The sequence below is a fragment of the Leishmania major genome, chromosome 19, assembly GCF_000002725.2.
Source record: "Leishmania major strain Friedlin complete genome, chromosome 19".
In the NCBI taxonomy this organism is placed as follows: Eukaryota; Euglenozoa; class Kinetoplastea; order Trypanosomatida; family Trypanosomatidae; genus Leishmania; species Leishmania major.
The window spans coordinates 160,001-186,353 of NC_007260.2; the positions used below are offsets into that span (position 1 = coordinate 160,001).

General features: G+C 60.9%; 10 protein-coding genes across 10 annotated transcripts in view; all 10 read left to right on the top strand.

Annotated features, from left to right (window-relative positions):
* The window catches only part of LMJF_19_0400 (putative Qc-SNARE protein), a gene marked incomplete at both ends in the record, with an annotated part of 843 nt that extends 575 nt beyond the window's left edge, over nt 1-268 (top strand). Inside the window, one exon of the mRNA XM_001682565.1 lies at nt 1-268. This exon is cut by the window's left edge and continues 575 nt beyond it. Coding sequence (XP_001682617.1) covers nt 1-268 — 268 coding nt within the window.
* A 1,278-nt stretch (nt 269-1,546) lies between these two features.
* On the top strand, nt 1,547-1,921 carry LMJF_19_0410 (conserved hypothetical protein; the record flags this gene model as incomplete). The annotated part of the gene is made up of 1 exon (XM_001682566.1): nt 1,547-1,921. The coding sequence occupies one exon, from the start codon at nt 1,547-1,549 to the stop codon at nt 1,919-1,921; it is 375 nt and encodes a 124-aa protein (XP_001682618.1).
* A 1,467-nt stretch (nt 1,922-3,388) lies between these two features.
* Nucleotides 3,389-3,844, top strand: LMJF_19_0420 (putative RNA polymerase III C11 subunit; the record flags this gene model as incomplete). Its single annotated transcript, XM_001682567.1, has 1 exon — nt 3,389-3,844. One exon carries the CDS (start codon nt 3,389-3,391, stop codon nt 3,842-3,844), a length of 456 nt encoding a protein of 151 aa, XP_001682619.1.
* Nucleotides 3,845-4,942: 1,098 nt separating this feature from the next.
* LMJF_19_0430 (conserved hypothetical protein) lies at nt 4,943-8,332 on the top strand (the record flags this gene model as incomplete). Its single annotated transcript, XM_001682568.1, has 1 exon — nt 4,943-8,332. One exon carries the CDS (start codon nt 4,943-4,945, stop codon nt 8,330-8,332), a length of 3,390 nt encoding a protein of 1,129 aa, XP_001682620.1.
* A 781-nt stretch (nt 8,333-9,113) lies between these two features.
* Nucleotides 9,114-10,166, top strand: LMJF_19_0440 (putative nucleosome assembly protein; the record flags this gene model as incomplete). The annotated part of the gene is made up of 1 exon (XM_001682569.1): nt 9,114-10,166. One exon carries the CDS (start codon nt 9,114-9,116, stop codon nt 10,164-10,166), a length of 1,053 nt encoding a protein of 350 aa, XP_001682621.1.
* A 1,448-nt stretch (nt 10,167-11,614) lies between these two features.
* LMJF_19_0450 (conserved hypothetical protein) lies at nt 11,615-14,464 on the top strand (the record flags this gene model as incomplete). Its single annotated transcript, XM_001682570.1, has 1 exon — nt 11,615-14,464. The coding sequence occupies one exon, from the start codon at nt 11,615-11,617 to the stop codon at nt 14,462-14,464; it is 2,850 nt and encodes a 949-aa protein (XP_001682622.1).
* A 1,958-nt stretch (nt 14,465-16,422) lies between these two features.
* On the top strand, nt 16,423-17,310 carry LMJF_19_0460 (conserved hypothetical protein; the record flags this gene model as incomplete). The annotated part of the gene is made up of 1 exon (XM_001682571.1): nt 16,423-17,310. One exon carries the CDS (start codon nt 16,423-16,425, stop codon nt 17,308-17,310), a length of 888 nt encoding a protein of 295 aa, XP_001682623.1.
* A 667-nt stretch (nt 17,311-17,977) lies between these two features.
* On the top strand, nt 17,978-19,060 carry CBP30 (putative nuclear cap binding complex subunit CBP30; the record flags this gene model as incomplete). The annotated part of the gene is made up of 1 exon (XM_001682572.1): nt 17,978-19,060. One exon carries the CDS (start codon nt 17,978-17,980, stop codon nt 19,058-19,060), a length of 1,083 nt encoding a protein of 360 aa, XP_001682624.1.
* Nucleotides 19,061-20,595: 1,535 nt separating this feature from the next.
* Nucleotides 20,596-21,114, top strand: LMJF_19_0480 (hypothetical protein; the record flags this gene model as incomplete). The annotated part of the gene is made up of 1 exon (XM_001682573.1): nt 20,596-21,114. The coding sequence occupies one exon, from the start codon at nt 20,596-20,598 to the stop codon at nt 21,112-21,114; it is 519 nt and encodes a 172-aa protein (XP_001682625.1).
* Nucleotides 21,115-25,417: 4,303 nt separating this feature from the next.
* LMJF_19_0490 (conserved hypothetical protein) lies at nt 25,418-26,062 on the top strand (the record flags this gene model as incomplete). The annotated part of the gene is made up of 1 exon (XM_001682574.1): nt 25,418-26,062. The coding sequence occupies one exon, from the start codon at nt 25,418-25,420 to the stop codon at nt 26,060-26,062; it is 645 nt and encodes a 214-aa protein (XP_001682626.1).
* Nucleotides 26,063-26,353: the final 291 nt, after the last annotated feature.

The window sequence follows — 26,353 nt, forward strand, 5'->3', positions numbered from 1 at the left end:
ACGTCGCCAGGTCAACCCACAGTACGATGCGCTGCGACAGGAGATCACGGATGTGCACATGGTTATGCGCAAGAACCTGGAAGACCTCATGACGCGCGGCGAGGGGCTCGACACCATGACGAACTACTCCGCCGAGCTCGTGGATCAGAGCTCTCGCTATTACAAGAAGACGGTGCAGATGAACCGCATGCGCCTCCTCAAGACGTACGGCCCACCGGCAGCGATCGGGCTTTTCCTCATTGTTTTCTTCTACTTGTACTTCTTCTGAAATCGCGCGAGAGGAGGGCTAAAGTGCGTGAAAGGCAAACGACGTGGGTGTTCGGGGTGTAGTGTCGACTGTGATGCCACGCTTGGTGACCATGCTGCCTCTGGCAAGGCGGTGTGAGGGTGCTGCGGTGGCAGTCGAAGGAGCTCTGGGCTTATAGCTCTCCTCCCCTCTCTGGTGTGCGCACGCGTACGTGTGCGACTCCGTTCGCTTTTCTCTAGACGCAGATCGACACCCAATCCGTGTCTGTGCGTCTTCGTCGCCAAACGGCGTTTGTGGGGGAAGGAGCGGAGGGGTGCAGAACTGTAACGATGGGCGGCATAGCCCTCCTCCACCTCCACTGTCAGGTCATCCTTGACTCTTCCTCCCGAACGGCTCATACACAACAGCATCGTTGGCCGGCATTTAATCGACATACCCGCCAACGCAACAGAAGAAAACAAAAAGAAGGATCAAAGTGGAATGAAACAGGCTTTTGTTGGCGATTGTGGCGTGTACCAGAGCACAGGAAGCCTTGCGCTCGCATCCTGTCTTCTCCTTGTCTACCTTGTTTGTTGTGCGACACCTAGGAATGTGCGCGGGCGTGTTAACCTTCACGTCAGTGCGAAGCGATCGGAGGCGAAGAGAAGAGGGGACATTGGAGCGAGACGAAAGCCTGTATGCTTCTCGACCTCTGCCTACCGCCGCAGCTCCCATCTCCCGTCTCTCTCTCTCCCCCACCTCTGCGTGCATGCGCAGCGCATGGCGAGAAGCGGTGACGGTGCATCTTGTGTTGTCCTTCACCCATCATCCTTCACTCCTTCCTTCCATCTCGCTGTCTCTGCATTGCTTATGCCTTGTGTGTTTGTGTGTCTCATTCGCGGACGGACGGCTGACATGTGTGCGCACAACCACTCACACCCAACCCTCGCCAACACACGGTGCATACCCACATAGAAGTCTATCCCCCCCCGTCGTTTTCTTTCCTGTCAAACTGAATTTTCGACCTTTAGGACGCACTCGCCACACCCACATCCGCACGCACGCACACACGTCAACACACCTCCCTCCGCGCACTCCCCTCCCTCTTCCCAACGAAGCAACGTCCAGAGTTGGCAAGGAAGTTTGTGGGCACTAGACGGTTGGTTATTATTTTGTTTCTCTCTCTCTCTGTCGGACTCGCTGCTGCTCTTCTGTTGTCCCTCATCCACTGCACCCACCGCCCATCATCACCGCCGCCTCCTTGTGCCTTCTTTTTTTTTCCCTCTCCTCCCACCTTATTGTGCAGTGTCCTCTGCTGATATGACCAGTGATATCGGTCTGCCGCGTCCTCAGGCGCGTGAGGAGCGCCTTATGCACCCGGTGGAGTTCATTCAGCGCAGTGCGCCACGCCAGGAGGAGGCGCTGCGCATGCACAACATCCGCACTACGCACGGCCTGGGCGCCGCGACGGAGGTAGCGCTGACAGAGGTGACCCTGCTCGGCAGCCGTCGCCTCGGCGCCATACCTACAAGCAACACCCTCTACAACGCGTACCGCGGCAACTTCACGGAGCTGGCCCCCTGCGACCTCTATGGCCTACCGGAGAACGACCCGAACGTGCAGCCGACGCCGCGCGCGCTTGTGGAGAAGCAGTTTCACGGCCATGAGCTGACGATGAAGACACTCGGCCTGTAAGGCTGGAGACGGATCGGGTGTTTCCAGCCCGTGTTCCCGGAGAGGCACGTCCACGCACCCACGCACAAAATAGAGAAGGAGCCCCTGAGGGGCTGAAGAGCGCGCACGTTGACACGCAAACGCAAAGAAGCGAAAACATGCCGTGTACAGTCGCGCACCCGTTCTCGTCTCCCCTCATCCGTGCCGGGGTCCCCTTCCCTTTTTTTACGCTGTGGCTGTGCACGCGCATGCTCGATCGATGTGGAAGTAGGGGGATGGTGCGTGTGTGTGTGTGTGTGTGGCGGGGGGGGGGCTGGGTGCGACGGGCTTTGTGAGCGCGTTGATCAGGCGCACCTGATGACCGGCATTTGCATGCGTGAGTCACGTAGGCATTCCCAGAGGGAGGTTGGCATCAATGGTGTCGTTGGCGCTTGCGTTTTGTTATTTTGTGCGTTTCTGCCGATGCTACTCCCTCTCCGTATACGTGCGCCTGCTCCGGCCCGTCTGACTCGATCGCTTTGTCCGCGTGTGTCTGTGTGGCGCATTCGATGTGTTGTGGCGGTCGCCCACGATGTGGCGGCGACTGCCTGCGCAAGGCTTTGCGCGTGTCTGTGTTGTCTCTCGTTTTCTTGTCAGTTCTTTCCCCGCCGTCCTTCCGCCCTTCTCTCGCTCCCTTCCCTTTTGTTGTTGTTGTTGTGGCTGACGTACTGCCCTCCGACTCACCGAGCCCCTTTAACGGGCTCGTCACCTCTCCGTCTCTCTTTGGGAGGGAGGGGGGCGGTGGCGCCACTGGGGAATGAGAGAATGGGAAAGTACCCGCAAAAAAATCTATGCTTGGTCTAACGGCGGTGATGGAGGCAGGAGAGTTACACGGCAAGGGTTGCTGCTGTGCGTTGTGTCCGGGGCTCAAAGGGGGGCAAGAAAGGCACATGGCCAACAGCTTCACTGCAATCCCTTTGGTGGCCGCGTTCGCCAGCTCACCCTCTGCGAGCCTTGTGTCGTACAGCGCCGTCGAGTAACCACTGCGGCATCGCGCATTCGGTCCACTTCTGCAAAGGATTGATGTCAACCCTCTCTTCCCCCCTGTTACACACGCACCTCTCTCTTCATCTTCCTGTCCTCTAGACTTCTTCTCGCTGCAACATCTTGCACCACTACCACCGCCACCACCGTCAGCAGCGCCGTCGGTAGGGTGGCTCATGTGCACTTCCCACCGGTCTGATTTGTTCATCACCCCTCGTCGCTACTCAAGTGCTGTCGGCTCAAACAAGAAAAACACGAGCAGGCGCGCGACACAGCGTCCAATCCATCTCCCGTTGCCCTCGGCCCACGCGTTCCTTCATCTGCTGGAGCCCCCTCTTTTGCTGACCCTTCTCTCTCTCCAGCCCCCTCCCCCACCCTCACTCCCAGCGCATCGGTGACGTGCACGTGGTAGGCAGCAGAAAGAGACACACACACACACACACGCACACACACCGACACGGACACATGTTCTTCTGTCCGTTTTGTTCTACGCTGCTGCTCGTGGTGCCGCATGTGGAGGGCAACGCGCTCGTGTGCGCCACGTGCCGCTATGTCCACTCCGTCGCCAGCGCGAGTCCGCAAGTCCCCAGAAACGCGTTCGGCGAGCCAATCCTCACCATCCAGCACTCCTTTGTGGCGCACAACCGTCAACTCATGGACGCTGAGGAAGATCCGGCGATGGAGGCGGCAGCTTCGTCCAGCGCCGCGGCGTGCCACACAACCGCTGCGTTCACTCCAGTAGTCAAGGCAGAGACCTCCGCAGAGGGAGGCCAGATCACGACGATCCCGTGCCAGAACGAAGACAACCCGTGCCAGAGTACCAAGGCCTACTTTATTCAGATCCAAATGCGTTCTGCTGACGAGCCGGCAACCGTGTTCTTCAAGTGCGTCGAGTGCGGCCATCAGTGGCGACAGGACTAAGCTCCTCACCATGAAGAGGCCAAAGGAACGGAACTAAGGGTGAGCTCACTCAAACGAAAAACAACGGCGCACTCGCTTGGTATTTAGCACCTGCTCCTCGCGTTGGTGGGCGGGGGGTTGCCGTGCATTGTCAACCACCACGGGGCGGCAAGGCAGCGTGTGTAGCGCTCCGGTAGCAGCGCACGCTTGCGGTCAGAATTGCTATGCTCGTCGCTGTTGTTGCGGCCCCTTGGCCTGTGTCGCAGAGGCAATAACAGCCCATACCGACCGCACGCCAGCGCCACAACGAGATCAAGATGGATCATCATCGTGTCACTCTCATTTTTGTTCCCCCCCCCCCCACCTCCCACCCTTTACGCCCGCTCCCTTTTCGAGGGTTGTGCCACCCATCTGGTCTTGTGTCATCTCCGCTTCTTTCTCCATGCGAACCTGCTCCTGCGGGGCTCTGCCCTCTCTCTCCGGGGAAATTCCGCATCCGATCATCAGCAGGAAACACGCACACTTTCACACGTACTAGCGTCGCTTGCTGCACACGTTCGCCGGCCCCCTTCTTCCCCCTCATCCCCTACCCTTATCCCCGCCCCTGCTGCCGTGATCCCTGGTCTCTCTCGCTCCGGATCACACACGCAGACACACACACACACACACACATATATACATATATATATTTACGGCGTGTGACGTATGCCGGCTGTGCGCAGACTGTTGAGGCTCTTCGAGCTCGATGAGACAGACGGTAAGATAACCGCGCTTGACAGCTATGGCACCAACGCGCACGTGGGCACCAGCTGCGGGCAGCTGATACGTCTTTCCATCTCATCCTTGCAGTCGACTCGATCTCGGACTGCGGCAAGCGTTTCAGTCGCACCAGAAGAGGCGACTACAATCGGCGCTACAGTTACGTCAGGGGAAGCTGGTGTTGCTGCCCCAGCCTCCGTCTCCACAGACGAGAGTGCCGTCTTCACGACGGTTACGCGCCGGTGCGCCGTCTCCGCCTCCGGTGCCGCGGTTCAGCAACTGCAGCACAGTCGCAGCCAGAATCTCCTTTTTGTCCTCTGTGGCAGTCGCCTGCAGCTCCTCCACGCAGACACGTACGCAATGCTGAGCACCATCGCAACGGAGGTCTCCTCCTTTTCTGTTGCACCGCCACTGTCGGTGGTTGGCTCCGGAGCCACTGGCGGCGTGGGCGGCGACAGCAGTGTGGTGCCAATGACCGGTGCTTTCCCTTCGAGGCATACCCGTAGGCGCACAAGCCGCTTGACGGTGGGAAACGACGACAGTGTCAACCAGCACAGCCGCACCACCTCGCACCTCCGCACGCCGAGCGAATGCAGCTACGGCAGCTCCTCCGCGCGCACCCTCCAGAGCACGTTGGTGACCACGCCAGCCGCGAGCCCGCTGGACAGCACCATTAGCAATGGTGGCAATCTTCAGCACCACGGGAACGCTCACCATCACAGCCGTGACGGCAGGGGTGGTGCCGCTCCCCTTTTCTGCTCGTCGTCTTCTTCCTCAGGGGGTAAGGCGCACGTGGTGTGCGTGGCAGAGAAGCAGAAGAAACAGCTTGCTGTGTACGTGGTTGACCGCGTATCGACGTCGGCGTCTGGCGCGGTGAGCAGTGTGCGGCCATCCGCGAATGAGCCCACCGAAGATGGTGGTCTCGGCGGCAGTGCCGCCCTCAGCACTGCCACCGCCAGGTCCTCCCCACCGCCGCGTGTCGTGCTGCGCCAGCACTACGTGCTGCCGGAACGGGCGCAGTGCGTACTCATGTGTAGCCCTGTCCCCGCGATGCGCCGCGGAGCTGCTCTCCCTTTCGCCGGGCCTGTCGGCGCTCTCACTAGCGACGGTGTGCCCCTGCTCGCCGGTAGTGTGGAGGCTGGACTGAGCGTGTGCGTCGGGATGCGTCGCGAAGTGAGCTTGCTGTCTCTCATCGGGGGCTCTACGTGGTGTGTACTTCGCCTCGACGGCACCCGCCCGCCTCTGCTCTCCGTCGGGAGCGACCACAACACCTTTCTGGTTCGGACGCAGGCCCCGAACACCGTCATGGAGGTTGGCGTGCCGTCAGCTGCTGCGATGGCGGGGTGCGTGCAGGACGGCAATGCAGGTTGGAAGACAAGCACTGCTGCTGCAGCGGGAGCGAACCCCATCTTGCTGCGCGCCGGTACCGCAAGGGGCGCCGCAATCGCCTCCGAGACGACCTCTGCGGCTGCCCGAGGCGCTGCCTTGCGCAGCAAAGACGACGATCTCGTCATGGGCGACGTCTTCCAGGCAGACACCGCCGTTGAGTTCGTGCTGGCTCGCTTTCCTCACATCTTTCTCTTTACGGCGCACCACTGCGACGTCGTCTCCCTCCTCGAGTACGGCGCAGGCGTTGGTGCCACCTCTAGGAATCAGCGCGTCCCGCTGCCAGGCATTCGCTACGGCGCGCTGCGCGGACAGGGCACATCTGTTTTTGTGGCGAGCGACCGGACGGTGTGGATGCTGCAGCTGAACCCGCTGCGCGTGCAACTAGCCGAGATGGTGGCAGGCGGTAACAGCGAAGCCGCATTCCAGCTCTTGGCGTTCCATCGTCGGCGCGCTGCGGCGGTGGCGCGCAACGCCGCAGCTGCCACCGACGCAGACGACGCACTGCGCGCCGTCGAGTCTGACCTGCACTGCATGGCCGGCTTTGCCGCACTTCACCGCGGAGAAGTTGCCGAGGCCATTCGCTTCTTGCGCGACCACGTGGACCCGCGGGAGGTGCTTCTGGCACTCCCGGAGTGCATTCCTCCGACAAGAGCGACACCAGCGGCTCACGACTTGGGCTCCGGGGCCCCAGTCCGACAGGCGGGTGTCGATGTGTACGTGCTGGACCACGTTGTCACGATTTCTTCCGAGGACGTGTACGATGCGCTCTTGCGGCAAAGCGCCGTGTCGGCCGGCGCCGAGGCCGCTGCAGCGCAAGACACAACCGGCACCCACCCTTCCTCGTACTGGGACAGCTGGCGTGGGCCGTGCGTCTACAACAGCTTCGGCGGCAATGTTGCGGACGCGTGGCGCGCGGCCTTTACTCCAGGGTCGTCGTCTTCGACATCGACGGGCACTGTTGAGGACTTCGTGACAAGCCGCTTCGACCTCCTCAAGGCCGAAGTCCGTGCGTGGTTCGCCGAGGAGCTTCTAGAACCCGTAAGTGATGCCAGTGTCATCCCTAGTGCAGCCACATCACCGACAGCGGCCACCCGCACCTCCATCGACCGCGAGAGCATGGAGTGCAGTGGCGCATCGTTGCCCATTGCTACCGCGACAACTTTGCTGCTGCCCCCGCTGACGCGGCTAGTGGCTCACCGTCGCGCGATGGAGTACGCCTCCTTGGTGTTGGCGTGGGAAGCGAGGGACTACCGCATGGCGCATCAGGTCGTCGCCTCGGTCAGCAAAGCCTTGCGTGTGGAGGATTGTGCTGACATGCTGCGACATCTTCGCGAGTACCGCTTGCTTGCCGTCCTGCAGTTTAGGACGGGCCAGGGCGAGGCCTGCCGCGCGACGCTCAGGAACCTGGTGAGCGTGTCTGCCGTGCTGCAGCTACGCCACGGCCATGCGGCAGCTCAGACGACTCCCGTTGCATCTCAGCTGAGTCACTGGCGTCAGTGCATGGCAACGCTGACGGCACAGCGCAGGTGCAACGGCGTTGCGGCCCCGCAGCCCACGTGTGGCCGCGGACTGCTGATGCTGCCGTCTCTCGCGGCGGTGGCGCGCGTGGCTCACACCCTCTTCGACATCGAAGTCCCCTTCAATTTTGCGAGTGATGATTCAGCGAGAGAGGCACTGCTGCGCGGCATTATGTCCTACTACGAAACGCACCACTCACGCGTTGCCACGGCCAGTGCTGCTGCTGCAGAGCACGGCGAGGCCAGCTACTGTGAACTTCGCTTTTCGGTGTGCGGTACACACTCATCAGGTCTCTTGTCCTTTCCGCATACAGGGCCGCTGCTGTCGACGGTGGTCGATGCAGCCGCACCGGCGCCGGTGCCTCCACACGCCGCAGTGCAGAGCCAGAGTGAAGCGGCTACTAAACCGGGTTCTACCGCGGCCCGTCGCACCGTTGTCCGCGCTGTGCCGTCGGCTCTCACGGCGTTCTTTTACCTGGTGGAGAAACTCGACGTCGCTGGCGTGAAGCAGCTTCTGAGCCGCCAGCCGCGCTTAGCTCAGCTGAGAGATGAGGAGGGTGGTACCGCCTTGCACGTTGCCATGTCGCAGCTTGACCTTGTCGGTCCAGCTAGCACACGTGATGCTCGCCCCTCTGACTCACCAGCGCCGGCGATGTCGTTACTGCAGCTCCTCTGCTCCTTGAACGGGCTGCTCGTGCACTTTGGTTGCCCTGTTGGTTTGCTCAATCGCTATGGATGGAGCTGTCTGGACGTGGCCGCCGTCGCGTGCGCTGGCAATACGACGGCATTCGACATTGTAACCGCAGCGCTGCTGGCCGCCGTCGAGGTGCGTGCGGTTGCCTGACACGGACTGCGCCGCATGTGATTTGTCCACGTGCATACGGGCATCCGTGTGTGCGCTTGGTGCGGCTCATCCGCCCCCGTAACGCTCGTGCTCTCTCGACGCGGCAGCGAAGCGCAGCGAACGACCCCCTCTTTCTCTCTCTCTCTCGCTTCCCGGCTCTCTGGCGAGATCCGTGTGCTCTTGCGTCGGCGGGCGTGGAGTGGCAGCGAATGCTGCAGCAGCCGCTCTCCGTATCTCTCCCCCCCCCTCGCGCCCATCACGTTGCCAGTCTATGTTTTGGTGTTCTCTTCGTCTCTCGCATACGGATGCTCTCCGGTCCTGTCCGGGCGTCTCCTCTTTCGCCCTGCTCACCTCGTCCTTCCCTTCCTCTGTATCACTTCTCTTCCCCCTCACATACAACTGCGAACACGCGCATGCACGTACGACCATCGCACAGCTCCACGAGCTGTGTCTCCACCCTCGATCCGCCGCCGCTGCGTCTCGACCCCCGCCTCGTTCCGTCTGTGTGCTCTTCACCTTTGCTCCCAGGCCTCCCTCCTCTCTCTCCACCCCCTCCCTCCTTCCCTCCTCTCTCTCTCTCTCTCTCTCTCTCTTGGCATTTCCAACCGTCTGGCTCGGCGTCCTGCGCGAGCCACACCGCGAGCCACGTAAGCGCATACACGCTTTTGCACGCAGAGGAAAACAGCGAAAAAGGAAAATCGAAGCGAGGTATACCGCGCTACAGTCCGCCCAGTCGCGCATCCCTCCCCAACACATCAACCCTTGCATCTGCGCTCCAGATATGCCGCCGAAGAACCAGCGTGATGCACCCGTGGTGATCCCGGATGAAGATGACGAGGGTGACATGATGGAGATGGGCAACATGCTGGACTTCCAGAAGTACCTCGACCCCGACTTCTCGAAGAATTTCATGGCAAGCCTGCCGGAGAAGATCCGTCAGCGGGCGCAGGTTCTCTCCGCCTACGACAAGGACCTCTCCGCGCAGCAGAAGGCGTACAAGGCGAAGGAGATGGACATTCTGCGCCGCTACGACGCCCTCTTCGAGCCACTGTTGCAACGCCGCAAGGAAATCGTCACGGGGGCCGCGGTCTCCGATGAGGAGGTGAAGAAGGGCATGCCAGAGGAGCACGTCAATGTGATTTCAGTGGAAGTGGACGAGACGGACGAGGCCGCCAAGGCCGCCGACGCGTTCGGCCTGGAGGGGTTCTGGCTGCGCGTGCTGCGTCACCACGCCGTGATCGACAGCACGATTGAGCCGCACGACGAGGATGTTCTGAAACACCTCGTCGATATCCGGTCTTCTGTCGCGGAGGGGGAATACGGTAGCTTCCAGGTGATTTTCACCTTCTCGCCGAACGACTTCTTCGAGGAGGAGACCATCACCGCCACGGTCAGCATCAAGGATGACAAGTCAGAGCTGACGGTGTCGCCCATCACGTGGAAGCCGGGCAAGAACGTCATGATACACACCGTCACGAAGAAGCAGCGGGCGAAGCGCACGGGGCAGGTGCGTACCACCACGCGTGACGTGCCGCAGCTCTCATTCTTCTGGCTGTTCAAGAAGAAGACCGAAGCCGTCGGCGATGACGACGCCGAGAAGGACGGCGAGGAGGACGACGAGGAGCAGCGCATAAGCATGCTTGAGGTGCTGCATACGTGCATCGTGCCAAATGCTGTGCGCTACTACACCGGCGAGGCCCCTAACGGCTTCAGCGATGTCGACGAGGAGGACGAAGAGGATGAAGAGGAGGAAGAAGAGGAAGAGGAGATCATCCCGCGCGGCCGCGGCGGCAACCGTGGCGGCCGTGGTGGTCGCGGTGGCCGTGGTATCTAAGCAGCTGTGACAGGATCAACCGAAAAAGGATGGGAGGGAGGGGGTAGCTGTGTGTGGACGAGCTAGAGGGAGCGATGCGCACACCAATGCCGGTACACATGTGTGCTGCTCGGATGTCAGTGTGCGCCTAGCGTCGACCTCCCCCACCCTCCCCTCCCCTCTCATCCGGCATGCGTACGCGTGTGTATGCCCGTCTGAACCGCAGAGAAGGTTTCGAGGCATGACCAGCTCACACACGGAGCAGCAGCATGCGGCAGCACGATACAATGACGCGCATGCATGCGTGCAAAGAGGAGCAATGGGGTGGGGGAGGGGGGGGGAAGAGGCCGCTTAATGCCGTATTGTTAATCTAAGAGAGGGCGAGGGCGTGTGCGTCGGAAGGCGCGACACCTCTGTGTGCGCCGATCTGCGTCTCTCTTGCCCTCTCGCTCTCCTCCGCTCCTCCCCTCCTTCGGCGTCGCAAGGGAGCGTTTTGCCGCTTCCGGCCTGCCCTCTCCCATGTCCTCTCGCCCTCCCCACACGCACACAGGCCCGCGTGCCTGTATGACTCCTCTGCAAAGGAGAGGGGGGTGGGTGGGCGAGTCTCCGTCGCCATCGTCGCCGTTCCATCGAGCTCGTTGTTGTGGTGGTGGTTGCTCGTGTCTCCCCGCTTGTTTCTCGGTCTTTTTCTCTCTGTTTCCTGTTCGCCTCTAAATGGACACCGTTAAAGCAGAAACAAGTGAAGATCCGCCCCAGCACAACCGACGCACAAAGAACGCGTTCACCGAACTTGCAGAGGCAGCGTGAACCGCCGCGGGGGCACACCTTTGTATGGGCGGCTCAGATGAACCTTGCGGAGGCTCACATGCGCGCGAAAGTCTTCGTGTGTGCGCGCCCGCACCCGTTGCGTCATTGACAAGGCAGGCAGGCGCTCGCTTTCGCACTGAAGCCTCGTCGTCGAGGCTTGCTTCCTCGACGACTTTGCCATCCTTCGCTCTTCTCGAAGTCTTTTCTGCATCTCTTGCCCCCCCCCTCTCTCTCTCTCTCTGCCACTCTCTCACGCCGTCGGCTGCACCACCCGTCACCGTGTCTTCTTTTTGGTTTATTTTTCTTTTTGCTCTCGCTGTGTTCGTTGTGTGTGGCGTTTTGCGTATTTTTGTGCGGCCCAAGTGAGAGTACCGGGGTGTGACGGCGTAGCCGATACACGCACCACAGAAGAAGAGACGCAGCCATCTCGTGGCGCATCACGGCGGAGAAGTGGCGTGCGCGCCGACGCCTGTCTTGTATTTACGTTTCTGATAGCACCCACGCCGTCCCAACCGTGTGTTGCTCTACTCGTTTCACTGAGTACTCGGCCACCCGCCCGCTCGTTTACCGAACACACGCTGGCAAGCTTCAGCTGCGCTGGCATCACACACACACACACACACACACACACACACAGGAAAAGGTGAATTGTAACTTTGGCGATGTCCTCTCCACCCCTGGCGTACCCCTCGACCGGCGAATTCAACGTGCTTGTGCAGCGCTTCAAGTTACTGAACCTCGTCCAACGGGTTGCCCACCGTGATGTGAGCGAGATGCTGGACACAGTCGGGCTGGAGGGGCTTTCGCGCAAAGGCATGCTGACGCGGTGGGCGTGGAGTGGAGCGGAGGGCGACGACGGCGATGCCAGTATTGACCCGAAGGTACTCGGCCAAGAAGGCGCACCGATGTACCGATTTGAGCAGAGCAGACCCCGTGCATCACCCTCTACCCGCCGCGTCTCTTCGCCCGTCAGTGGACGTCCGATCTCCCTGCCTCGTATGCAGTTTGGTCGACCTGCCTCTGGCTTTGATGCTCGCATCGCAGCAGCGCGGTGGAACAGCGGCATCGAGGAGTACAGCAGCGCGGCCGACTCGATCCGCCGTTCGTACACGTCTACCCGGCAAAACGCCGCGGAAGAAGCCGACGCAGCCGCGCGTTTGACGACGAAGCGACGCCGGTACGTTGTTCGGCGCACCCATCGCGTTCTGCACCGCAGCCGTTCTGAGCGCGAGACGTTCTTTTCTCGACTCGCGGAGCCACGCCAGAGACCCGGCGCGCTTGTGGAGGAGGTTCTGCTCTGCGACGAGGCGGTGCCGCCGGCACACGGCCGACGCGGTGATGACGATGCCCGGTCGTGGCGCGACGCTGCCGATCGCAACGCATCTGAAATTGCAGAGCACGATCGACGGGGCCGGTATGGCGGCGACACCTACGGAGGGCGTGATGGTGGCGTTTTCACGTCTGCTGCTCCTGCGACAATGCAGCGGCGCCCCTCTCTCAACGCATATGCCTACCACCACAAGGACTTGCGTGCGCACTACTACGCACCGCTGCAACCCTCTGCCTCCCCCCGGCACTGGGCGGCAGCCGGCGCAAGCGATGTGCGCCCTGGTGAAAAGCCCGCCGGTGAGCTTGACGACTACGAAGCTACCCTTCCCAGCCCTACTGATCCGGTGCATTCACAGTGCAATGTGTCGACCGACGGCGACCCGCACGAGGTCGCCTTTACTCCACCGCCGCTGCGCTTTCGGTCGACTGGCGCCTCGTCATCGCCGTTGGAGAGCCCAGCGCGGATGCGCAGCAGGAACTTCGCATCACTTGGCCAGGGAGATGCCGCCGCTGCCTCGCCTACCGACGGCGAAAGGCACGAGGATCAGTCCACCGCGGTGGAGTTTGTGCGCAAATCGCCGACGGCGCCTGCAGTGTTCATGTCAGATGACGGCGTCGTTAAGTCGCCCTTCACCGGCGACGACATCCAATCGTTTGCCGCCACGGCTCCTACAGTGGCGCTGCCCAGGGGCGGAGGCAGCGGTGCGGCCGCTGGCGACGCTCCTACGGTACTCGAGCTGCATCTCCCTCAATCCCGCCCCAGTGGCGGTGACGGCTTTGTGTTGGTGGACGCCGGCCAGAGAAGCAGCAGCACGAGTGGACGGATAGTTTTCGCGGACAGCGAAACTCCGCGAGCTGCTGCAGGCAACAGCGGCAGCACGTCAACATCGCAGGTCCTCAAATCGCCACGCGCCGCCCGCGGCCTGGCACCAAAGGCAAAGCCAAAGGGTGCCGTGGAGGGCGCGCGCGTGCCACTCGAGGCGGTGCGGCATGCTTCAGCGCTTCTGTCGGGCTCTGGTTCTTTCCATCCAAGTCCCACCATCGGCAGCCGCGGCGGTAGCGCCCACAACAGCTACGCGGCAGCGATGCCGCCGCTGCAGCAGCTGCACCCCTCCGGCACGCGTACTCCACCGGCTGTGTCCGGCTTCGGCGGCGGCGTTCCTCGGTCGCCGAGGCCGCACACCGTCACAGTACAGGCCGGTACGGCCGGCGGTGCAGGTGTTGCTGCTGACTATAATATGCCGAAGGGCGTGACACCATTAACAGTGTTTCGCACAGCTGCATCTCCGCTGGGTTCGATGCCGCACTCCGGCGACTTTGCTTTCACGGACTCATTGACGGGTTACCAGGTCAGTGCCGCCACTAAAAAATCGTTCGAGGAACTCTCCTCCGCCATCGATCACATGCTTCTCGACCATCAACAGTTGCTGCGTCAAGTGTACAAGGACACCCACGTCACGAGCCGCGAAGCGGCAAGGCAACCAGGCAGCTTTCCAGCGGCGTCTCGGTCTTCTCAGAACGCCGGTACGGTTCCCGCCAGTGACGAGGCGAGTTCGCACAGCTCCTCGTTCGAGGTGGCCTCCGAGGGCCTCGCAGAGGAAACCGCGAAGGCAGCGGGCTACGCCGGCAGCGTGGACACGACAATCGGGGCGGACCTCGTCAGCGACGGCGCCACAGGCGATGTGGATGTGCAGCTGTATGCGCTCAGCGCCGAAGCAGAGGATGAGATGCTTCTCTACACGCAGCTGCAGCACCAGCTGACGCAGCTGGACGCGGATATGGTGCGGCTTGGACTGGATAACGCAAACGACGCGGCTGCAGAGGGCAGCGACGGGGCCACCGGTGACCGTGCACGCGGAGCGTCGCCTCTTGGACGTGGCACACCTTTGCTGCAGCCTTCGTCTCCGACGACAGTCACGGTGCAGCATCCAGCACGCCCTCCGCGTGCCCGCGGCGAGGTGCCGGAGGCGATAGTGCAGAGGCTGTGTGCGTATCGCATGAACAACTTTCAGTACATCGCCTACAACGAGCGGTTGTGGAACACCAGCTCCATCTCACAGTTCGTGTTTGCTCAGCGGCTGACGGCGGCCTTGATAGAAGAGTGCTGGAGCGAGGTGATGGCAGAGGTCGGCTCGATCATGGACGAGTACGTCGACGGTCTGGCGGACCACGAGTTACAGTAGCGACGAAGGACTTTGCTGCTGGTGCTGCTACGGCGTGCCCCGATCCCACCCACGAACACATGTCCGCAGCACAGACGCAGATGCAGCCACTGCTCACCCGCCTCCGCTGCAGCCCCCCCGCCCCCCCTCCACGGCTGCGTCCGGGTCATGCGAGGGCAAAGCCGTCCTGCCGTCGAATCGGGGGGGGGGGAAGGTACGTCTAGCGAGCTCTTCGTGGCCTTTGCCCGTTCCTCCCCCGCATGCGTGCTGTGCGATCAGCATCCGACAGGCGGTCCCGGCGGTGGGCAGCGTGCCTTGACCACAGCGGGCCGTGCCCAGGGCCCCTACTCGAGGGCGGAAGCAGCGGCCTCTGCGGTGCGGGTGATAGGCGGGTGGGGGGCTGGTCCACGTGCATGCCGGATGACCTCAAGCAGGACGTTGGCCAGCTGCAGGCCAGGGCCCGCTGAGACCCTCTACACCCAACCTGTGCGCGTGTGTCGTGTTGCGCAATCGCCGTCGCCTCAAGCCGCGGCATTCCACAAGATCGCGCAGTGACTCTCCACACTCCCGTCTGCAGGACTCGATGGCGCGAGTTCAGGGTGCTCTCGTCGTGCTTCCCGCATCGGCGAAGCGCCAGCCCACACGGTCGGAGGTGGGAGATGCCGCACATGGTTCGCACGCATGTCGTGTGCATGTGTGTGTGTGTGGGGGGGGGGGGCGGTCGATTCGCATGGATCCCCTCCTGCCCTCTCCGCGCCTCACCGTTGCTCCGCTGACCTCCTCATGCCGCCTTGCGTGGATGCGACACACCACGCCAGCGGTGGCTGGCAGCGCGTGCACACAGCCCTCGCACTTGTGGATCATCGGGCCTGCTGCAGGACGGCGGTGTTGTCTGCAGAGCTCGCTGTCTCCCTCCTCCGTTTCCGCCCCATGGTGACATGGGGCGAGGAAACGGGATGGAGATGACGCACCGTATTTCTTCAGCACGTGGCTGCCTCTGGTTGTCGGACTCTGTACCTTCCCCGGCTGGAGGCGCTTGCTCTGAGGGTCTGCGGCTGGAGTAGTCGCCGGCGCGCTTGTCGGTTTTTGCTTGTGTGGGAGTTGCCTGCCTACGCGTCGATGGCCGGTGCGCCTGTTGAGGCGTGAACGTTGTCGTTGGCGGACCAGCACTGACCCAAGGCTCTCTCTCAGCTGGAATAGAAGACGAAGGCAGCCGAGCAAAGCGAAGCGGAGAAACGGAGTAGCTCCCGCCGCCGATATGTGGCTGCGACTCGCTGACGAGTCTTTGCTGTACGGTTCCGAGGCAAACATCTGCGTTACTCCTGCGGCCCTCCCCCTGCCCCCCCCGCCGTCATGTGGCCATCGCCGAATGCAGCGTGCGCCCCCCCCCCGCTTCCCAATCCACTTACATGTAACTGTGGGCGCAAGAAGCCCATGTGTGATGTCGTCATATTCGTAGGTCATCCGTCTCATGCCGTCTTCTCTCTCTCTATATATAGATATATGTCGGTGTGTACACACTACCACGTGAACAGCTCTCCTTTCCTCCATCTTATTCCTCTCTTTCTCTTGCGCTGTCTGCCGCCCTCCGCACACTGTATTACGGGGCGGCGTGCGCGATGATGCGCATGCGTGTGCGGGTGCTCCCTTTGGACCATTACATGTAAAGTGGCAGGACGGACGTTGTATTGTGCTTCTTGTTCCTCCATGCCCAATCCAGCACAGGACCGCAAGTTGATCAGCTCCTAAGCGTGTCCGGTCTGAGGTAGGGACGAAGCGTGCGCTGCCATCGTGCGCACGACCAAAGTACATCCTCAAGAGTGAGAGAAGGCAGCGCGCCGCTCTCCTCGTTTCCTGTTGAAGCCATTGTTTATCAGCTCCTCCGAGTCTACTGCCAAGCTCCTCTGCCTTGTCGTTGCCCTCTCTCGCTCTCTGTTTCCCACAGATCCAAGTAGCCTAACCCCGCGACTGTTTCAAAGATGGCCACAAGTGCGCTGCCTCCCAACTCCACTGCTGCCCTGGTAAGTGCAAACGCCGCGGCCGTAGCCGAGGCGGACGCTGATGCGCAGGCCGTTGCAGTCCTCGTAAACAGGTTCGTCATCAGCACTGTTCAGTTTCTCAACCGCTTCTCCAACGAGTGCGAGTCGCGGCTCGTGCAGACCGAAGAATCCCTGCAGCAGTTAGAGCTGCAGACGCAACTCTTGGAGCACCTGCTCATCACCAGCGGTGCTGCCGACCCCGAGGCAGACGAGGCGGAAGATGAGGGCGGCGATCACTCCAACGATGACGATGGCGGCGCATCGTACCTCGCGGATGGCGATGACCAAGGCATGGCAAGGGACGACGGCAGTGAGGCGTCGGCGGCGTACCACTATCGCCAGCGTCGTGGTCGCGGTCGTCGCAGCGCTAGCGAGAACGGCGATGCAGAGAGCGTTTTCGGCCTGCCGGCGCCGCCGCTGAACGATCGCCGCAGTGGCGGCCCGCCCCCACCGCCTGGCAACTACCACAAAGGTCCGCCGCGACCGCCGCCTGGGGTGGCGCGTGCGACTGCCGCAGCACAGGAGGCCGAAGCGGCGCGTGTCGCCACTCTGGCAATGGTCGGCGCGCCGGTGCTCATGCCACCGCTTTCAGGTGATGCCCCGGCCCCGCCACCGCCGCTGGAGTTGCGCCCTGGCCGGTTGCTTATGCGGAACCATCCAAGGCTGCATGGCTACTTTGAGTTGCTGTCCTTGCGCGTGCCAGCGGCGTTCGTGAAAGCCAAGATGCAGGCGGATTGTTTCCAGGGGGAGTGGCTTGACACACCGGACGCGCCGGCGCCGAGTGGCCTGTCCGCAGCAGTGCGCGCCTTCGTGGATGAGCCAGACTGACAGCCAAAGGAGGCAGTGTGCGAGTCTCGATGGCCCAACCGCTCTTACCGCGCGAGCTGCTGCATGCCCCAGCCGACTTTATGACCCTCTCTCTCTTCGCCACCACCCTTACCCATCAACATGGGTACTGCTTCTTATTCGCTTCAACGGCGTGCATCGGTGCGTGCGTTTGACTTTCCTGGGCTGCGTTGCTCATGCGTGCCGGACCCCCCTTCCTCACTACCACCACCAGCTTACTTTACCTCAGCGCCGCTCAGCTCCTTTTTCCTCACGGGACAACACAAACGACGCCCTCCACATGAGTCTCCTCCTTGCACGATATGGGTCAGCGACGCTGTTGCAGCGGCGGCACCTCCCCTCCCCACCTTCTGGCGTATGTGTGGGAGACGACCAGGATGCGGTAGCAGCGCTGTGGCGCAGCGCCCATGCGTGGCTTTACTCCTCCCTCCACCTCCCTTTGTTGTTGTTGTTGCTCTCTCTCTCTCTCTCTCTCTCCCCCCCCCTCCTGCATGCAATATGGCAGCAACGCTTTCATGCGTGCGTCGGACTGTGCAGACGGACCGGAAATCACGCGCTCGCTTCTCGTGGCGAAGGAAGAGCTTTGGAAACGAAAAAAAGAAAGCCTCTGCCGTGCCAAACAAGCCGGCTAGGTCCGTACGCAACAGTTATGTCCTCCTCCTCCTCTGGTCAGTACAGCGGCAGCGGTGGCAACCGAGGCAGCGGCTTTGTGCACCTCAACACTCCAGCCAGCATCCAGTATACCGCGGGGAAGACTCTGTCACTTTCCGCTCTGCGTCAGAGCAAGTCCCGCGTGGAGTGCGCTGTGTTGCCGGAATCGATGTCTGTGTGGCGCGACGCCTTCCAGCGCTACTCGAAGGAGGAGGGCTACAGCAGCTTCGCCGCTGATATTGAAGACGAGCGCACTGGAAACGGACCGATTCTGCCGCCGCTAGTGCCGCAGCGCGCTGGCCCAGTGCGCCGTCGTGCCGGCAGGGCGCTTGTGCGCACAGATGCCTTTTTCTGTGCTTCGTCGTCGCCGGCGCCGCTCGGCACTTCCGCATCTACGGCACACACCGGCGCTGACAGGCCGCCCCTCACAGATGGTGCCGCTGCCATTAGCAGCACCGCCACCGCCGCCAGTGCGAGCTCGTCGAGTAGACTCAGTGACAAGGGCACCACTGCGACATCTGCCGACAGCGTGGCCGATGGTTCGACTGGGCCTACGGCGAAGCAGCAGCAGGAAGGCATCCCTATCGTTAGCCATCACAAGCTTTTGGGTCGGCAGCAGTTTGTGTACCCCGATTACGACGGCGTGCTCTCCGCCGGCGTGGTGCCGCAGATCGTCGTCACAGCTGAGGAAGAGGCGGAGGAGGCGGCGGCGAAGGCCTTCTACATCTCCCCCCTCACCATGACGGAGGAGGAGCTGGCTGCCTTCGAGGAACTGCAGGGGCTGTGGAAAAGTCGCGCACGCAGCCACTCCTTCCTTGGCGCGCAGCACCGGAAAGCTGCCAAGGGTGCGGTGGACCCGTCATCGTCCGCGGACGTGCTGGAGGCGGGCGGCGCGGGGCTGCCCAAGGTGCGCAGGTGCGAAGGAGTGACAGGTGGCGCCTCCCTTTCCGCTCGCCGAGGGAATGAGATAGACGTGCCCGCCTACGCCGAGGCCGAGACGGCCGTGGAGGAAGAGTCGAAGCTGGACAAGGAGCTGTCCGAGGCGCTGCGCATGGCGGATGACCTCCTGCGCTTTGCTTAGGTTGTTGGTGGTGGTGATCGCATCGGAGCTGAATCTCACGACTGATCTCCGCATGTTTCGCATAACTTTTTTTTTGTTTTCAGCATTTCCGTCATGTGGTGGGAAGATCTCGCCGCGCTTGCAGAGAGAAGGTGGCTTGCGCAGGCGCATGCGTGTTTGTTGGTGTGCACGTTCGATCCTCGCCAGTGAGTGGCTGCCCCAACAATAGCAGCGAATCGGCATGGCAGGGCGGCACCAGCGTATTCAAGGCGCAAAACAGAAGAAAACAACGTGGGTGCTTATCGCTCCACCTTTCCATGGTGTGGACGTCACCCCTCAATGATGATGGAAACTGTCGCCCGTCACCGGTGATGCTGCCGTTCTGAGCAAGGGACGGTGAAGCTCAAACACGCTGTGCGAGAAAGGCACCGACGCGCACACACGCACATCTAGCCAACACGTGCGGCGGGTACACAGAACCTACTTGTCTCTCTCCTTTCTCTTATCTGTTCATCATCGTCATCATTGCCGCCACTAACACCACCACACTGGCGCTCACCCCCGCGCGTACCACCGCAATCCTGTACCCTTCCCCCTCCCTCGCCCATTCACCGCAATGGCAGGAAAACAGCAACCACGCGTCGAGCTCTCGTTCTCTCTTCTTCCACCTGCCCACACCCATCCACACCCCCTCCCCGTTCTCTCTAAGGAGACCATTTTGTATTGCCTCGTGTTGAGGAGTCGTGCAGAGCTTGGTTGCGTGCTCGGCCCTGCACGTGGTCTGCGACCCCTCCCTTCCCCCCTGCCAGCAACCGTCAAGCCTGCGCCACACCCACCCACCCCTTCCTCCTTTGTTTTTTTTTCGTTTTTTTTGGGGGGGTCAGTACCTCAGTACGTCATCATCCATTCGCCGAAATTTTTTCCCTTGCTCTCGTCGGCTCACATTCCCATCGCGATTCGCGCGTGAGGCCTCTCGAACAGCCGCACAGACGATCTTGCACACGTTGCGATGCACAGGAAAACAGACAGGAACCATTGGACCACTTCTACTTGAGTTTTCTTTTTTCTCTTTCGACGTGTGTATTCCTTGAGGTGGACGCTGTGTCTCTGTGCCCCTCACAACCCTTCTTATCCCCCTCTTGGACCCCGGATTCTTCAGTTGAACCTCCCCCACCACCACCACATACACACACTGCGTGAGTGGCTACGTCGTGTTGGTGCTGCTGAACTTCAACGCAAGGCCGCGTTGCTGTAGCACGTCCTCGTCTCCCTCTCTTCTGTGTATACGTATACCCTTTTTCACAATGCTGCGTTTCTGCCCTCTCGCACACACCGGTGCCACTACCGCGACGACCACCGCGGCAGTGGCCGCCACGGCTGCGCTGCAGCTCCAACCGCGTCGCGCCTACGCCACTGGCGCACGCTCGACCGCGCGCGAGCGGCGGTACTACACGCAGCCGTTACGCGCCCCCCAGTACGGCACCAGCACCATTGTGGGCCGTCGGAAGAGCGATGCCGATGCTGCTGCAACGTGGTCAAGAGAGGCTTCGTTACCTATGGCGGAGGAGATCGTCACTGGTCTGCACTGCAGGCTTGACGTGGGGCACCCCAGTAGCACGACGCGCTGCCGAGCCGCGCATCAGTCGCCCAAGGTGCAACTCATCGACTTCATCACCTCCCGCTGCCGGCCCGTTCGTTACAACGATGCTGGCGTGCCCGTGGAGGGGTCGCTGCTGCTGCTGCCCTGGCGGGAGCAGCTACGGTTGTGCACGGCCATCCTCGCGGCGTTCTACATAACCAAGGCCCTCTTCGACGTGGTGCGCTTCGAACTGCTGTACTACGGTGTGTGGAAGGTGGGCTACCGCAACGACGGTTCCTTGCTGAAGCGGCTGCTCTACTACGGCTCGACGGCGATGCTCGCGGCTGGGTTGCTCTTCAGCTTCAATGTGAACTTCTTTCTCTCCGCGTGCGTGGTTGGGCGCCGTGAAATCGCTCTGCACACGCTGTGCAATGTTTTCACCTACGTGATGCCACGCCGTTTGCTGCAGCCGCTGGTGCGCCGGACGGTGTGCTGATGGTGTAGCCGAGGAAGGACTGATCCAGCCCCATCCCCTCTCGTGCCCTATCAACGCACACGCCATCGCCCATGCAGGGGAGGCGGAAATCGCTTTGCCGTGATCCGTGTGGGCGAGTATGATGAGGCGAAGGCAAAGCAGGTGCAGACACACAGAGACCCGGCCGAGCACACGCACGCGACCCCTGCAGCCCCCCTCCCCCCTTCAGCGTCACAGAGATCCAGAGAAACTTACGAACGCGCACTGTCAGCTTTCTTTTTTTGATAGTTGGCGTCCCTGCCGTCACTACTCCCCCCCCCCCTCCTCCTTCCCTCCCTCCCTCTTCCCCCTTCTCACATACACATGATGCACCAGTGCGCACCATCATGCTCGACAACAGTATGGTGGCACGCTGCTTCCCTTCCACCGCCCAAGCTGAAAAAAGAACCTCCAACTCACTTTCTTCGGCAAGGAGGAGATGCGCCAGCGGGGGCTGGCAAGCGGCGTTACTTACTGTTCTTCTTTTCGTCGCTTCGCACGTTGTGCCTGTCGTTTTCTGAGGAAGAACAAACGCCTGACAAGAGGAAGTTCAAGGGCCAGCACTGCTTTCCTTGCTCTCCCCCCTCTCTTCCTCTCTCGCTCCCAGTGTGTTTCTCTGCCACTTGCACATGAGAATGCAGAGACTGAAGGCGAGTGGAAGAGAGGGACGCGTGGCTGTCACCTCGCATGCTGAGTTCTCCTGTTTTTCTGTACCTTCCCCCTCCCCTCCCCCCACACCGCCGCCGACGTCGTCGGCTTTTTCTTTGTGTCTTTCATTATGATCTCCACCGTCGTGCTCCACGTAGAGCGTCTGTGTGTGTGTGTGTGTGTGCTGCTTGAGTGTGTGGTTCTCTGTTTTTTCCTCGGTCATTTTCTAGGTTCCATCCTCAGGCCCTGCCCCCTCCCCCTTCCGCCCCATCTCGTTGGTGGTCACCTTCATATAAACTGAACGACGCACACGCGCGCGCACACACAGGCGCGTGTGCGGAACAGTCCCCCCCCCCCTCCTCCTCCATCCCCCCTTTTTTTTTAAGGTGAAATCTGTTCATCACATCTTTACATCGTCTTGTGTTTTTTTTTTCTCCTCCTTCTCTGAGTCAGCGGGTCTAATTCGGCCTTTGTTGGCGTGCTGCTGGGCTCTCCCACCGCCCCCCCCCCACCCGCTTTTTCTTCGCTGTGCGACCTACCGCCATTCTCGCACCGCATGGCATCGCATGCTGCAAGCGAACACGAGCAGTAGATTGATTGCAGATGTGCTGCCGCGGTCTTGTTGTAAGATGGCTCTCGCACTCCTCGCTCGCTTCCCTCCTTGCGAGGTAGGCTTAGCAGATCATCCTCCTTTTCACTCTTCACGAAACGCGCTCGCTGTCTGTCTTTCCCGGATGACGGGAGAGGGGACACCGCAGCCTGGTAGCAGGGTCTACCACCTACTGTTGCGCAAGGCCGAGAAGCCCCCCCCCTTCCCCCTTATCCCTGCCAGCGCCGAGCCACACCTAGCGGTGGCGTTACCAAGCACCGAAGGCCTTGTGGGGTCAGTGCGATGCGTCGCCACTGACGTCGGCGGCGGGGTCGCGGACGGCGTTGCGTCGGAGCGGTCTGCGACTGTGCACGCGCTTGCGTCATGGGCATGCTCGTCAGCGTGTGAAGGTGGCTCGGGCGTATCACGTCCGCGGCCCTGACTGGGTAGCTGTGGGGAGCCTGCGCCACCGGGAGGGATGGACGAGGTGGTGGCCCGGGTAATGGGAGGCGTCTGCGGGGCGGCCTGCGGAGCCGGTGGTGGGAGGTGGGTGCCGGGTGTGTCTGTGGGGGATGGGGGCAGGGGCCGTGCTGAGATGACCGTGTCGGTGTATTGCCGTGGCGCGTGTTTCTACGTCTGCTTTCGCACCACGCGGAATGGGGACTTGTGACAGACCGGTGGGAGGGTAGGTGTCGAGTTGAGATGAGGTCGTGTTGTAGAGCTGAGAGCGGACCTGCGGGAAACAGAAAACTATCCGCGCTCGTTCACCTCTTTCCCATACGTCTTTCAACGCCTCTTCTTCCGCTACGGCGCCCCACCTCCATCCCCTCCCTCTTGTTTGCTTGTTGTTCTTTGCGCACCGTTACTCCCTCCCTCTGCCTGTGTGACGATTTGGGCCGTCTGCTCTTGCTACATGTAGGCTGAGGTCAGCGTGAGTGTGTGTTTGTGTGTGTATACAAAATGGCGGGTCGATGCCGGCTCGCTGCTGCCTGCGTCGCTCTCCCTCTCTGTCTTTTCCTTTCGTGTGTGTTGTTTTTTTCTTCTTCCTTTTTCATGTTGTTGTGTTGGGTCGTGCCTCGCTCCACCCCTTCCCGCCCATTCCGCACAATTCGAATGCCCGCGAGTACCACACAAAGCGAAGACCCAGCATCCACGACCGCCGCGAGCACCGTACAGGACTGAGGCGCGCACAAATTCCCTCGAATCGCAAGGGAAGAGAGGCAAGAAAGGACGTGCCTGAACGGTTCTGAGGCGAACGGAAGGACGAGGTAAGACAGCGTGCTGCCGCTGTTACCCAGAAAGATGCAAGGCACACACGCACACTGTAGCCATTTTTCTTGTGCACGTGGCAGCGCAGAAACGCAAAGAGACCCACAAAACTGCATCGTTGCGTCACTGATGGGAACATGTAGACCGTCTTGTCGTCCACACCATGGGTTGCGGCTTCGTTTCTCTTTTTTGATGATTGTTGTTGTCACTGTTGACGATTCCCCCTCCCCCTGCCTCCTCAACAGGTGTTGCGCAGCCGACGCAATCTTTCCCCGGCTCCCTGTTGTCCCACTCCTTCTCCTCCTCTTCCACTTTTATCACTTCTTCTTCCATCACTTCCCCACTCTCCCTTCCTCACCCAATCGTGTGGCACTGAGTGTCTCTCTCCCTCTCCGTGTGCTCTTTGTTTTTTTGTTGTTCGGAGTCGCTCGCTGGACTTCTTGTACCGAGTTACCATGTCCGCCCCGCCCCCGCCCCCTCCTTTGACCCCACGAACCTTCCCTGTCTTTTCCACAGTGACGCTGTGAGTCTTGCGTGTGTTTTCCCCTGTGAGGGAGTGGTTTCTTCGTTACTTTTATTATTGGCATGTGTAGTTGTTGCGCGTCCCCTCTCTTCAGGTCCATTCCGGCCCCCGTTCTTCTCTTTTGTTTTGCTCGAAGTTTGCTGTTTTCGAGTTGTGTGTGTGTGTGTGTGTGTCTTCCTCTTGGTGCTGTGTCTGCTACCGCTACTTGGCTTCTTCTGTGTATGCCCTTGTCTTTCTTTTTTCGTTGTGCTCGCCCTAACTGCCGAGATGCCTGCGCCGCCACATCGCACTCCCTCACGTGTTCTTTCCGCGGTTGCGATTTGTTCCACTGTCTCTCCCTCTGTCGCTGCGTCCCCTCCACCACCACCTCCTCCTCCTCCTCGTGGGTGGTGATGCTGATGGACAGGGTGGAGAGCTCTCTCCCCATCTTTTGTAAACATCTGTGTTGTTTGTAGATGCGTTGGTCCTTCGACTTTTTTCTTGGTCATGCTTACAGATCGAACCTCTTGTGCGTCACCGTAGTGCACAAACGACAGTCCCACGAGTCCCTGTTCGTCTTTCCATCCGTCACGTGGAATTCTGGTCTTCCACCGGTCCCTTTCCGTCTTCATCACGGCAGAAGATCACATCAACGCCTGTATATTGGGCTGTGCGCATGTGTGTGTGTGTGTGTGTGACTCGGAGTGGATGTGTCACCGCGATTTGGCGCGATAACAGAAGGCATTCGGAAAACAAGGACAAAAAACCGAAGCCTAAAGGGGAGTCATCTTGGGCAGACTTCCTCAGCACACCCTGCACGCACACGCACAAACGTTTCAGTGGCCCGATCTTTTTCGCTAGCAGTGCGCCAGGAAGACAACGGCCGACGACATGTGCGATACCCAGCACCTTTCAATCGCCGGAAATGTGTCCATAAATCGTTAGAGTGTATGAAGACATGAACGAACCAAGAAAAACAAAAACGCCCGTCTCATCCGCGGACACCGTCTCCCATCCCTCTGCCATGAATGTGCACAACGTGCATGAACGCGCCGTACGCGTCTTTCACACAGAGCACCTCCTCTTGTCGCCCTCTCTCTCTCTCTCTCTCTCGCTCTGCTCGCATCCTTCACGTCTCTGTCCTCGGATGGTCTCGATGAACACACCAACACCGCCCGCGTACGCACACGTGTCCGTCTTTCTGAATGCGATCGCGGCCGCACTTGAGCACGTGCACACACGCCAGCGAAAGCGTTCTTGCGCACCCACAGCACCATATGCTCGCTCGCCTCAGCCTGAACTGCATCATAACGCCTTCGGCGAGTGCCTCGCTCCGCAGGGCACGACCATCGCTGACGGTGTCTGCGCATCAGCCGCTGCGCGCAGCGCAGCGGCGATGCGCCACGAAGGCCGAGGCCAAGGCATCAACCAAGGCGGAGCAGCAAGCAACCTCTGCTTTCGGTGGTGCTGCAGAGGCGAAGGTCACGTCTCAGCATCCGATCTCACACGGCCCGCAACGCAAGGACTGGCGCACGCACAAGGAGATCGTCTACGTCAAGGGTGTTCCAGCTAAGGGGAGCCTCTTCAAGTTGCCACTGGCGGAACAGCTTATCATTTGCCTTGTCTTTTCCATTGCCGGGTCAGCCGCGGTGTACCTTGTGCGGCCGCAGATACGGTACCTCTGCCATCACGGCTTCCTAGGGCTCACCGACGAGGCGGGGTGGAAGAACGGGCCGTGGCTCTACCGCTTCATGTACTGCCTCATCATGTTCCCCAGCTACTCGCTCATTCTCTTCGTTGTCGGTGGGTTGTTCGGGCGTCGCATCTGGTTCTCCTTTATGATCCACAAGATGTGGTCCCGCTTCCTCACACGCAACGCGTCGCGGCGGCTGAAGCACTTGCTGGATCTGCAGCACTATTAAGAGGACGGCGGCATGAGTGGCCCTGTGCCCGTTGCGCGACCGAGGGCCCCTTGACGTGCAGAGATGGAGAGGAGGCAGCACGAGTCGGTGCCAGACGGCACAGCTTTTCTCTTTGCTTTTTCGATTAGTGCGTGTGTGCATCGCCTTGCTCACCCACTCACGTTTGTTGTCCCGCCCTTTTTTGTTTGGCCGTGGCGGTTCCCCTCCCGCCCCTGTGGGCGGCGGGGATCTGGGTAGAAGGATTCGATGGCGGTAGTTGGACAGGGCTCAGCATATGTGTGTGTCTGTGTA